The 13901-nt window shown below is 37.1% G+C and overlaps 1 protein-coding gene across 18 annotated transcripts in view; it reads right to left on the minus strand.

The window, feature by feature from the left end:
- Window positions 1–487: 487 nt before the first annotated feature.
- CD200 (CD200 molecule) overlaps window positions 488–13901 on the minus strand; it is a 31220-nt gene continuing 17806 nt past the window's right edge. For 7 of the 18 annotated variants that reach the window (XM_065539199.2, XM_045385426.2, XM_045385424.2 and 4 more), the window contains 3 exons: window positions 13780–13887; window positions 13166–13241; window positions 488–1772 (listed from right to left, as the gene is read on the minus strand). In XM_065539199.2, the coding sequence (XP_065395271.1) occupies window positions 13207–13241; window positions 13780–13887 (143 nt within the window). In that variant the 3' untranslated portion in view covers window positions 488–1772; window positions 13166–13206. The remainder of the gene's footprint in view (window positions 1773–13165; window positions 13242–13779; window positions 13888–13901) is intronic. The other 11 variants (XM_045385427.2, XM_045385425.2, XM_065539204.1 and 8 more) reach the window with 2 other exon arrangements.

Genomic DNA, 13901 nt, shown 5'->3' on the forward strand with positions numbered 1-13901 from the left:
CAACAGATACAATTCACATTACAGAAAAAGCTCTTTGGGATCCCCAATGATGTTTTTGAATGTGTAAAGGGGTCCTAAGACCAAAATGTTTGAGAACTATTGCGTTAAGTCATTCTGCCTGATCTAGTGCCAATTTAGCCGAGATACTAGAAATACAGAAAAATACAAGGGGATGATTCCCACTAAATTCAAAACTATATGAGCTAATCAGTCTGCAAAGGTTGGTATTTAAAAGCAAAATCAAAAGAACATATATAAGGAAGTGCTGCAGAGCTGATAGGGTCATGTCAAAAGGACATAGGTACCAACTCAAAGGAGCTCACACTGGCCAGACATCTGATTTGTGTTTTTGTGATTAGTCAGAAGCATCAACTCATCTTTTAGGAGGCGGAAGATAGAGAGGAGGGGAGGGTTTTACATATCATGGGAAAAGACAAGGATTATCATTCATTTCCACATTTCCCAAGAGAATATCATAAGCCAAATATTTGGAGCCAACACTTTTAATTGTTCAATATTTTACTACAAATATAAGAAACAATACAGAATTAAATAACACATGAAAATCTTGCGCGCTCTCTCTATATATAAATATCCAATATAACAGTGAAAACAACTTACACTTTAATTCCTAGGCCACTGGATAGACACAGACAAAGCAAAAGATACTGAAAAAGCAACTAATTTGGTCTCACGGTTATTAAAGATTCAACATCATTCCACTAGCTGGAACAATATCTTTAGAACAAAGGGATTGTATGCTCATATTTGCCTCCTCTGCTATTGTGAAAAGTTAATGCATGGCAACAGAAGTCAGCAGAGACAAAGCATATGAATTGGCTGACTGCTATACAGGAAATCTCCTAAACATCTGTTTTCATAATGTATTTTCATTATATGAGGCTGAATTTAGAATGACTTAAAATAGGGCTGGGTCATGTTATAAGACAAATGGACAGGGAAAGCATGCTTCTCAAAAAATGTGAGCTATTCTAAGACTAACAATATTTATCCAGCTATAAAAATAGGTAAGCTAAATGAATAAGTTAAGATTGCCAATGTTACTTCACAATAAATTCAGTCCTATTTTTGTTGGAGTAAATCTCACAGAAGCACATGAAGAACAGCAGTGAAACCAATGATTCTAGCAAGGCCAGCTATTAGCAAAGCAGTAAGCAGGAAGTGGACTAGATACCCAATGATGGGGAAACAGACTCATAGACCTAAGAATATAGGAAGAAGGGATATAACATCAACAGAAAGGCAAAAGGTCATCTCTCTGTATTCTTTCTTCTCTCTCTCTTTCACTTCTTTCCTCTTTGCTTATTCCCTTTTTTTTTTTTTTCCTAGAATTACATTTTAAATTAAGTTTTAGAGCTATGTGGTAAATTATTTGGTCCAATTCCTTTATACTTTGGATGAGGTAAAGTGACTAACAGAGGTCCCCACCAGTAGGAGTCCAAGTCAGTCTGTGAGCTCAGTGCTCCTGATACTAAGTCCAGTGCTCTTTCAACCACATAACATGGCATTGCTTTACAAAATCAAGTCCTACAACAGACCTGAGAGGTAAAATGACTTCCTCTTGGGATTCAAACACTGAGTAGCTCAGATGGCAGTAAAAAGTCGTGGGATCCTTAAGGCTTTCGCTCCCACCTCTTTTGCTCTTTCAGGTCCTTTGGAGAATGGCCCCTTTTCCTCCTGCTTTTCTCTCATGTCAAATTCAAGTAGACCAGGGAATCACTTTCAGGGTGCTATGTGACTCATTTAGGGCTCTGGATAAAAGAGAAACAAGGTATTAACTTTGGACACTTATAAATTCTATCATAATATATTTTAAGAAGATAAATAATAGAAAGATTAAGAAACACAGAATTATTCTAGTGTATATTCATTGGCAAAGATAAAGAAGTAGACATTTCTGACCCAGTATGAGGTGAGGGGACTACGACTATTTACAAGAACAAAAGTAGACTGGATGCAGTGGCTCACGGCTGTAAGTCCAGTGTTTTGGGAGGCCGACGTGGGAGGATCATTTTAGCCCAGGTCAAGACCAGTCTGGGCAACATAGTAAGACCTTGTATCTACAAAAAATAAAAATAAATAGCTGGACATGGTGGTATGCACCTGTAGTCCTAGCTACTCAGGAGGCTGAGGCATGAGGATAACTTGAGCCCAGGAGATTGGGGCTGTGGTGAGTTATGATCTCACCACTGCACTCCAGCCCCAGGCAATATAGCAAGATGCTATCTCTAAAAAACAAAGACTAAAACAGAACCAAAACAAAAATAAAAGGACATATGTAATCCTAGGAAATAATGATTTAGCCAATCACCAAAGATTACAAGTAAAGGAACATGTTCAAAAATTCCAAATGATCAAAATGTATTCCATTTGTAAGCTTTGTTTCTGATGGATAATAACTCACTGGATGTCAGGGTAGAAATGGTCATGAAGTAGAGGCCTTTCTGAGGGCTAATGGCTTTCTGGCACATACTGGGAGCCTGGGAGCCTCTCAAGGCACGTAGATGATGACGTGAAAGACTTGGAATTTTATCTTGGCACCACCTCTCACTTTCTGTGTCATCTTAGGTAATTATTTACCAGCACCTGCAAAGTTCTGCACATTTTAGATCCTGCCAATATTTCTAACATCAGATATCAATGGACCATGGAAAGACCATCTTTCCCCAACATGGCTCAATACTTTTCAATTTAAATAGTAAAAATGAAGTACTAGAAAAATGACATAAAATAATAGACATAATATAATTCATTTTTAAATTATTAGATTTAACAGATGTAAAATTACTGTCAAATTCTTATCATAAAATATAAGCATTTATTTTCAATTACGTACTTATTTTGCTTCAGACTAGTAAAGAACACTTCTTGGATGGGCAACCATCCTCAGACCATATTTGGAGTAACACTGCTCTAAAATATATCTATAGATAGATATAGATATAGATATAGATAAAAGCTATATATATTTTTTGAGATGAAGTCTCGCTGTGTCAACCAAGCTAGAGTGCAGTGGCGCAATCTCTCCTCACTGCAACCTCCACCTCCTGGATTCAAGTGATTCTCCTGCCTCAGCCTCCTGAGTAGCTGGGAGTACAGGTACATGCCACTATGCCTGGCTAATTTTCATACTTTCAGTAGAGATGGGGTTTCACTATGTTGGCCAGGCTGGTACCAAACTCCTGACCTCAGGTGATCTGCCCACCTCGGCCTCCCAAAGTGCTGGGATTACAGATGTGCGCCACTGCGTCCTGTAAAATATTAACGACTTGTCTGCCTTAGAGCTTTCACATTTGCAATTAATTTGCTAAAAGCCACTCTTCGCTTGTCTCCTCCATGGCTGGCTTATTCTCTCCTTGCAGGTCTCTGATTAAAAGTCACTACCTCAGCGAAGCCTTCCCTAACAAATTCAAAGTAACTGTTATCCTTTTCAAGTTATCCTCTTTCATTGCATGCTATATTTTATATTATTCTATATTATTTCCTTGTGCAAAATTTCATGTTTGAATAGTATCCTTATTTGTTGATTCACTTGTCATTTCTCTGCCTGTCCCCCTAACCAGTCATCTCCATTAACATGGCAAGGTCCTGTTTTGTTCATTATAGTATAATAACCAGTGCTAATTACAATGCCAAGCATGTTAGAAATTATTAATAAATACTTATTAAATGAATGAATTGAACTTCTGTGAATTTGGTTTTGTCATCTATCAGATGGAAATACTTTCCTTATCAATGTGCTGTGAGAATTAAATGTAATAACTTCTAGGTCTAGTCCTTTTGTCTCATGAACATCCATTTAAATATTTAAGAACACCCTCCATACCCTCCTTTCATCCCAATTACAAAGTTTTATCTTCTGAAATCTAAGTACTGTTTTCCTTAAGTGGTAAGACTATGCATTTTGAACTAACCATTACCAATAACAGAATTTATAATTCTTATATGACCTAACCACTGACTGGAATCCAGAATAATAATCCAAATGATAGCATGGTTTCCTTTAAAGATCACTAGTATATATTTTTGTTGTTGTTGTTTGTTTGTTTTAAAAAAGCTCTTAAATTAAGCCTGACTTTGAATGGTTGATTACTTGATTTTGTATCTGGTCTGAAGAAGTTTTTCCTTTCTCTAAAATAAAGTTTCTACATATCTACCTCTATCTCCCTCCGTCGCCTCAAAGGCCATGCTTTACTCACAGCCCTTGCCAGAGCAAAACCTTTTAGGATTCTTCTAAACTCTAGAATACCTAAGGACTACCTGAAGTACTGGTTAATTTGCAAATACACAGGACACTCGTAGAGAATGTGATTCTTTGTGTTTTCATGTGGTTCAGGAATATACTTTCGTTTTCTTTCTTTCTCTCTTTCTCTTTCTTTCTTTTTCTTTCTTTCTTTCTTTCTTTCCTTCTTTCTTTCTTTCTTTCTTTCTTTCTTTCTTTCTTTCTTTCTCTCTCTCTCTCTCTCTTTCCTCTCTCTTTCTTTCTTTCCTCTATCTCTCTCGCTTTTCTTTCTTTCTCTGTTTTCTTTCTTTTTGGATTGGGTAATCTATGAAGCAATGTATGAGGGAACAAAAATAATAAGATAAGTTTAAAACATATGGAATAGAGAGTGAAGAAATTGTTTATTGCAGAGAAGACAGAGCAGCCAAGTTGTGTTAAGAATAGGAGAAACTAGATGCAAAACTCATGAATCAGTGCTGATAGGGAACCTAGGGCAGCTTTCAATCTACAAGTACCTTCAGAGCTGCCCTTCTTGACATGTGGCAGTTGAGTTTTCTGGAAATCCATTTATACACATCCTTACAGGAACTGTCCTCCCTCTACCCCTGACTTGCACTAGCTTCACTGAGTACTTTCTTCTCACACTCCTACAAAAAAAATTTCTAACCAAAACAGTTTCTCTTCTTCAAAAAGAGATACGATTGCACTAGCAGGAAATCAGTTTTTGGCATCACAAGCTCATTTAGGCATCACAAGTTCATTTCAGTATCTGCATGTTTTTAGTACACACATTTTCTGATTCTGTCTCCCCACTGGGTCCCCACAAATTTCTCCCAAGACTACTACTGAAATGACTTATATAGCGGGTCCTCCAACAACATCCTTTCATTCCACAACATCTTGTTATAATGTTGATGAGAAAAACAATAGATTCCCGTCCAGGGCCACTGTGTGGAGTTAGCACATTCTCCCTAAGTCTGCAAGGGTTTTCTCTGGATACTCCAGTTCCCCCCACATTCCAAACATGTACTGCATGTTATGTAAACTGGCATGTCCAAATGGTCCCAGTCTGCGTAACTCTGTGTGTGTGTGTGTGTGTGTGTGTGTGTGTGTGTGTGTGTGTCTGAATGCCCCCTGCTATGGGATGACATCCTGTCTGGTGGCAGTTTCTGCCTTGCATCCTGAGCTGCCAGGATAGGCTCTGGCCACCCACGCCCTTGAACTGAAATCACTGAGTAAATAATTATCTCACTTGTTTTTGTTACTCTTTCTTAAATGTATGCATAGCTCACATTTATTTCAATGTTTAATATTAGAAACGTTTTGGTCTTTATTAAAAGTTTGGTGATGTTTTTGAGACCAGAAATATGCCATAGGAACTTAAGTCTTGTTTCTATCATGTAGCCTGTGGTAAAATTGGTTTTGTTACATGCCATTTTGCTTAAACCTGCAGTTTCTAAGAACCTATTGATGACATTAAGACTTACTGTATGTGTTCTTCTCCCTTCCAAATACTCATGCCCACGTGTCCAAACAGGTTCAGATAACTTCTGAAATCTTCCTCAAAGCTTTGCTAACTGCTACAATTCCTAAGTTTTTCCCTCCATTTATCTCTTTAAACTCGTCCCTCCTTGAACATTTGTACAATTCATGAAAATATACATCGATAAAACGAAAAAGGACCTTAGATTTAGTAATGATAAAAATGAACATTTGCTAGAAACTTACACTGCCACATTGGTGTGCCAGAGCTTTACTGGCTCATGCTGATGGTTAAATTGTTAGTAGCTTGAAATTTGCTGCAGTGGCAACATTTACTTCACAGAAGTTGGCGAAAGCTACAAATAAGCACTCCACCCCTCTCCTCCCAAGCCAGCGTTCTAGCGTATCATTCGTTTTAGGCACTTTTCTAAGCACTTGTATGTATTCCCCTTTAAATCTTCACAACATTCTTATGAGCTACAGTTACAATTATTATCCCCATCTTACTCAATGAGGAAAGGGAGGCACAGGGAAGTTAAATGGCTTGTCCAAAGGTACTCAGCTAATTTGTAAGGAACTGGATTTGATCAAAATCACTAAGTAATTGTTCATTATTGCAAATACAAATGACTAACTAGAAAAGAACCAATTTTATATGTCATTGGCTATCATTCTTGCCAGAATTAACAGTTGAAAACTTTAAACTCTTGAAGGAGAAATATTGTAGAAATAAATATCACATTCAGTTTCTCAATTATTTCATGTGGCCTTGGTTAAGATGAAAAGAATTCCAGTTAGATAGGAGTAATAACTTCAAGAGATCTATTGTACAACATGGTGACTATGGTTAATAACAATGTATTGTAGACTTGAATATTACTGACAGAGTAGATTTTATGTGTTCATACCACAAAAAAATAAGTATGTGAGGCAATACACATGTTAAGTAGCTTGATTTAGCCATTCTACAATGTATACGTATATACAAATATCATGTTGTACACCATAAATACATACAATTTCTATTTTCAATTAAAAAATAAAACAAAAATTCATAATAATAGTTTAAAAAACATTAAAAGAAAATTGTGTACACAATCCCAAAGGTATTTAATGAGAACTCTTTAAAGGGCTTTCAAAATACAAGGCTAGCATTTCTTTTTATTGTATAAAAATGGGAGAAGTTTGGAGAATTTATAAACTAGTTGTCAGGCCTCTGAGCCCAAGCCAAGTCATCGCATCCCCTGTGACTTGCATGTATACACCCAGATGGCCTGAAGTAAATGAAGAATCACCAAAGAAGTGAAAATGTCCTACCCCTGCCTTAACTGATGACATTCCACCACAAAAGAAGTGGAAATGACCAGTCCTTGCCTTAAGTGATGACATTACCTTGTGAAAGTCCTTTTCCTGGCTCATCCTGGCTCAGAAAGCTCCCCCACTGAGCACCTTGCGACCCCCACTCCTGCCCGCCAGAGAACAACCCCTCTTTGACTGTAATTTTCCTTTACCTACCCAAATCCTACAAAATGGCCCCACCCTTATCTCCCTTCGCTGACTCTCTTTTCAGACTCAGCCCGCCTGCACCCAGGTGATTAAAAAGCTTTATTGCTCACACAAAGCCTGTTTGGTGGTCTCTTCACATGGACGCGCGTGACACTAGTATCCACAGAGACTCTGAGCTAGCAGCATTGGTCAGTCATCATGAAATTCTATCTAGTTTGAATACTGATAAGGGCAAGAGGCTCTCTTTTGATAGTCTCTCGTTCATAAATTTTCATAATTGTGCCTCATGAAATGCGGAATGTAACACTGAAGTTGTGATTTTTGCAAAATGCGTCTTGCGTGTTTGTAGTACAAAATCTCATTTGTTCTTTATTTACTAGAAGAAATTGTATTTTTTTTTTACAATATGGTTATTTTTAGAGATTAAAATTATTCAAATTAAATTGTACTGAACACATGTTTGTTTCTTAATTTTTTTCTGATATTTCTAACATTTTTTTCTACTTAATATGCTTCATCAAATATATATATATATATTTAGCTCTGTCTTTAAAAAAATTGTTAGTGGAAGAACTGCTCTACTGCATATGGGCTGCTGAAATCAATTAGGGCCTATAAATGGGAATTTTGAAGAATTCTGAAAATGAAATGAAAAGCATTGAGGCTCCTAAAATCTATAATGACCTCATAACGTGACTCTGCAAGTATTAGGGACTGAGAAATTCCCAGTTGAATAAGTTATGATAAATGGGGAAAGACCAATTTGGTTATATGCCTACTATCACTACACAGAGTGAGGAATAGAATTTTCCCACTTTGAACTTTCACAGTTCCCTGTGAACTTGTGTTTACGGGATGCTTATGACTAAGACAAAGGAAGTCAGAATTGCTTCCTCTATGAAAAGGTGGAAACAGGGAGAAGCAGGAAATATGCAAGAAGTGAGATTCTAAGGAAAAAAAGTCTTTGTGATATTACAGTTAGTGATTTTGTAATATTACAGTTAGTGATAACTAACAAGGGAAATTAACAAGGGAAAGCAGAAGTGATGCTTTTGCGTTACAGATTTGAGAGACAAAATATAATCTTGGAAAATAAAGCCTTGCCTGGTCAGAGGTTCTGACCAGGTTTTGAAGTTCTTTGATAGAGAGTTGCCAAGAGCAGAGCAAAGGCTATGGAATTACAGAGAGAGAATGCTTCCACTGGGAGGTCGGCAAACAGCTGTCACTCCAAGCAACTCACTCCCACACCCTCTTAGCATTTGTGGTAGGCATAATAATGGCACCCCAAAGACATCCATATTCTAATTCCAGGAATCTGTGAATATGTAACTTTACATGGCAAAAGGAATTTTGCTGATGTGATTAAATTAAGGACCCTGAGATGGATTATGCAGTAGGACCCAATGTAATCACAAGGATCCTTATAAGAGAAAAAGGAGATTTAGAGTGATTTAGAGTGATTCAATGTGAAAAAGACTCAATTGGACCTTGTTCGCTTTGAGGATGCAAGGTAAGGAACGTGGGCAGTCTCTAAAAGCAGGAAAAGAGAGAGAGGGAAAAAAAGGATTCTCCCCTAGAGCCTCCAGAAAGGAATAGACGTCTCCCTGCAGACACCTTGTTTTAAACCCAGTGAGACCCATGTTGGACTTCTGACCTCAGAACTGCAGTATAATACATGTGTGTTGTTTTAAGCCACTAAGTTTGTAATAATTTGGTAAAGGAGCAATAGAAAATTAATACAGCATTTATGATGTTTCCCCCTCTGTAAGCCATGTTGAGTACTTTCATTAAGTGGCCCAGTCTTTTCCGGTTTAAATAGCATACAGTAGGTTTCTTTTGTTAGTAGAGGCTAGGGTCTTGGATCTGTTTAGAGGCAAGCTTATTAGTACATGGGTGTGACCATACTACTGAAATGCATGACGATTCCAAAGAAAACAAGCTGGTAATGAACACTAGGTAAAGGATATATGCAAGCTAAAATGCAAAAGGAGCAGAGATGTTAGAAGATTTTTCAGCTGGGGGATTTTCTCATTCTTTCTGTTTTTCATTAATTAATCTAACAGGTACTGATAGCTAATCTCCTTAAAGCAGCCCCATGGCCAAAAAGCCAAGGGAATGAGTATGTCATTTGAGGACTGAACACGCACTTAATTATTGGGCAGGAGACTGAGATGTCTCGATTCCTAAAGATGTTCCCCACATATAGACGGAAACTTAAAATTTGAGTCACCTACGCCCATGTGGGTTTAGGTGTTAGAGAGAACAGCAAAGAACAGCTCCAGGCAAGAATGTCCAGGCATTAAGAATCTGTTTGCTAAGGGTTTTGTGATAAGATTATGTATGTCATCTTGGCATGATAGGTAAATCGTGCAAAATTTGTAAAATTTTTGCAGAAAAATAGCCTTGGAATTCAAGATTCTCTATTGCTTTTCTCATGTAAAGCATCACATTCCTTCCTCCTGGAACTATGAGGATACTGGGGTGGGGGTGGGTAGTGCCATTCATCCAGTACTTTTTGAGCAAAACAAAGATTCTTATTTCACACAGCCCAGAGAGAGGGCTACCCATTCATACAGCCTTTGTATATGAAGCAAAAGTGCTTTCTGAGCAAAGCAAAGGTTGTTATTTCAGGAGGGGGGAATAGATATTCTTTGCTTTCCCCTTTCAACTAATGACCAAATTACACCATCACAAACTGTTTATTGAACATCTTTGTTGTTTGTATTAAGTATTAAGCTTAAAATGGGAGAAAGTGACATTCTGTTACCCGGGAAATGACGTTTTATTAACTTTGCCATTGTTACTATACATCGCCAGGAACCCATTCATAGGTTAGGTTATTGTGAAGAGAAGCAAATCAAGATAAATATACAGCTCACGGAGATGAAAAATATACTTCTACATGGATTAGCTAGTACTTGAAAAAAAGTGAAGTTTGGCATATAAATTTTACATGATTGTCTAAATTTTCTGTTGTTCTCCAAAGCAGCCTTGACTCAAACAAACCAAAGCAAACAAAACCAAACCAAACAAAATAAAGCTGCCTAAAAACTGGGTGATTGTCTATGATGATCTGCCCCAAAGTGAAGTTTCTTTTATTGTTTGTTTCTGAGAAGCATGTAATTGTTGGTGGGTTGACTAATGAGAAATAAAAGATTATTCTCAACCCCAAATTTAACTACATTGTCATACATGTGAAAGGGACAACTTTATGAAATCACTGGGTTTTAGTAGAAAGAACTATTTCGAGATGGTGGAAAATTTCCCTAAGAAATTTTAATTTTTTCTCACTGTTGTAAAGTACTGGATTCATGAAAGACAAAAGAATATTCTTTGAAATCTTATTAGTCTTACTGTGGTAGTCTCCTGGGAAGTAACTGTGATAATTCTATCAGGAATGGTACAGAGAAATGGCCTGTGTTGCTTTACAGTTGGAAAAAACCAACATCATGCTCTCTGGCATTATACAGGATCACAAGAAAAGTAATGGTAGTCTAACTTCTATGTAAAAGTAACATCAGTAACTGTAAGTTTGCTTACACATTTGTGAGCAATGAGTAGTGATTATCACCTAAAATAAACTTTTCTTTTGGTCATTTACCCAACACAGAATTGACCTTACTTAACAGACTTACCTTACTTACCAGATTTTTATTATTGGCTACTAGACAGCTACATGAAGATAATTATTTGTCTGCTCACACTCAATAATTTCAAGAACTAATTCATTTGTCTCCTTTGCTTTTTTACAAACTCTAAACACACACACACACACTCTCTCTCTCTCTCTCTCTCTCTCTCTCTCTTTCTCAGTTCCACCTCTTCCCTTTCCTTTTCTGTTCACATCACCATTTTTGAGGTCACCAAGTTCAAAACTTTTGTATTATTTTGGACCAATCATGTTTTCCTGCCCATTCAGAAATGTTATGTTTTCAGAAGATGATGGAAAGAAAAAGAGAAAGAAAAGAAAAGTAAGAATGAAAACAAATGGAAGTCAAATGTGTAGGACTATTCCCCTTCCTCACAAAATATCAACCAGAATTTGTTAATTGTAGAAATAAAAAGTGTCGCTGTCTTCTATGATTTTCTCTTCTTTCTCTTTTCTTTGTCCCAGCTTTTTGTATAACCTGAAGTTTGGTCTAAATGAACCAGTATTTGCTTAGCCCTGAGCACTTAAGCTTCAGCATAATCAACACTTGGTTTTACTAGCTGTTGAAGTATATGAAGCCAAATTATCTGGCTGTTAAACTTTTCTAAATCAATTGTTATAGTTTATAGTATACTTGACCCTGCAAACCTCATGTTGAAATCTGATCCCCAGTGTTAGAGGTAGGGCTTAATGGGAGGTGTTTAAGGGGGAAGATCCATCGGGAATTGATTAATGCCCTTGGTGCGAGTGCGTTCTCTCTCTGTTAGTTCCCATGAGAGCTGGTAAAGCAGCCTGGCAGCACCCTCTTTTGTTTTCCCGTCTCGCCATCTGATCTCTGCACACACTGGCTCCCCTTTGCCTTCTGCTATGAGTGGAGGCAGCTTGAGGCCCTCACCAGAAGCAGATGTTGGCACTGTGCTTGTATAGCCTTCAGAAGCCAAATAAACCTCTTTCCTTTATGAATTACCCAGCCTCAGGTATCTTTTATAAGCAATACAAATGGAAAAGAAATGAGTCAAAAATCCAGTCATTGAAAATATGCCACTGAACATTCAGGGGAATTAATTCAATTGGCCATCTGTCATGAAGACATCATCAGTCAATGGCAATCCTGATGCGTACAGGACTCAACATAGGCTCAGGTATTTATTTCATAAGTGAGAAAAAACTTGGGCAGAGAAATAAGCTGACTCTTTTTGCTTCAAGAATCGGATATTGGCATTGAATGACTCTATTTCCCAGAAAATCCAAGACATGCTTAATGAACAAGGGTAATAATTTTGCATGTCTCTTTCCAGTAGAATTTACCTCGGGCTTGAGAAGACTGCATTATAAGACTTTTGCCCAAGAGGGACTTTTAAAAATGAATTTAAATACTTTATACTTTTCTGCTTGCACTTTCCAAAAGAAAAGGGTATTGACAATAAGCACAGATTAAGTGAATGCCGCTGATGACAATAGCGCCTTTCAAGTCAAGACACTGGGGCATCAGTAATGACAGGAAGAACATTTGGCAAAGGTCAGGGCACCAGGGTTTAGTCCTAGTCTGCTCTTAAAAAACTGTATGAACTTATGGAAGGAAGTCAGCTTTCCTCTCTGAGCTTCAGTTTCCTAATTGGAAAAGAAAAATATCCGGATAAAGTAGAATCAAACAGACTTCTGCCTTTGATTTTTTTTCTGTGGAGCATTTACGAGTTCCATGGGCTAATAATTATGTGCAATAAGATTAACTGATTTGTGATCTTCTCTCCTGGACAGAACAAATACCTTTACCTACTTTTGCAAAGGGGCCACTGACACTGAAGGCTTTTTGTGTGTTTTATAAATTACAAGAATTAATCTGGAGGATTATGCAAAATAAAGTGGTCAAAAACTTGAAACATGAACAAAAACATAAAAATATAAAACTAAAGGAAACATTTCTATAAAACATAAAATGAAAGGAAAAAATGAGTGAGAGTTTTAATCAAAGTCTAAAATAGCAATCAAAGCCAACTCTTTTTCTTTCTGACCCCTATACTTCAGCCATCTGAAATGGAGGGAACTCCCACATTACCCTTTCACCCTAGCAAATTCCCATTACACAAAACATAAACTGCAGCTTTGTATTCACTTCAATAAATTATGCACTGTCTTCAGAAACCAAAGACATTTCATTCTTCGTCTCTAGCTCACTCCTCTTGCTTTATAGTGTCCCTTGTTTTATAATTTCTCACAATATCTTAGACTGACATTTATGAGGTACTGAATTTACAATAGAAGAAGAGGAATTGAAAAAAAATCACCTTAAAAATTCTCTCTGTCGTCAGTCAGTTCATTCAGTAAATTAACATTTATTCAGCCCCTGGTATATACAAGATGCTGTGGTAGTTGTGAAAGATAAAGAGAAATTTATAGTCTAGAAGGGCAGAACGACACGACACAGTTACTGTAAGCATGGATCACTTGCATGATGCTGATAGTGTTTGAGGCATCGTGGGAGTATAACACAGAAAGTGCTACTTAATGAGTGACCATAATTGGACAATTTCAGTCTCTTAAATGGGCAGATGGCCTGTGAAGTGCTATAAAAAGAGAAGAGATTGTCCTTCTCATTAAAGAGTGGAAAGGGCCTTGCGTGGGTGCCAGACTTCTTTCTTTGATTTTATCACCATTGTTTGATTTAATTAGCTTTTAAGTTATCTTAGCAAACAAAAAGCAGAAATGTCCAATTTAATGTCCAATTGCAAGAAAATGCCCTGACGCATTTTTAAACAGTATCAACATTTCTGTATTTTGGAAACAACAAACAAAATACATTATTGCCATTCCCTTATTTATAACTTCAAATGACTCACTAAATGTCATTAAAAATAAAATTTAATTTATGTCATTTTTTGAACTCCCTATGACGACTCACCTCGGTCCTGATTCCGGTGACGTTTCCAGTACAGTAAGATTGAGATTAGGACCAGGAGAATTACCAGGGAAACAATGCTTAACAATAGTGGAACTGAAAACCAATAGCCTACAGATATAGAA

Source organism: Macaca fascicularis, chromosome 2 (genome assembly GCF_037993035.2).
Source record: "Macaca fascicularis isolate 582-1 chromosome 2, T2T-MFA8v1.1".
Lineage (NCBI taxonomy): Eukaryota > Metazoa > Chordata > Mammalia > Primates > Cercopithecidae > Macaca > Macaca fascicularis.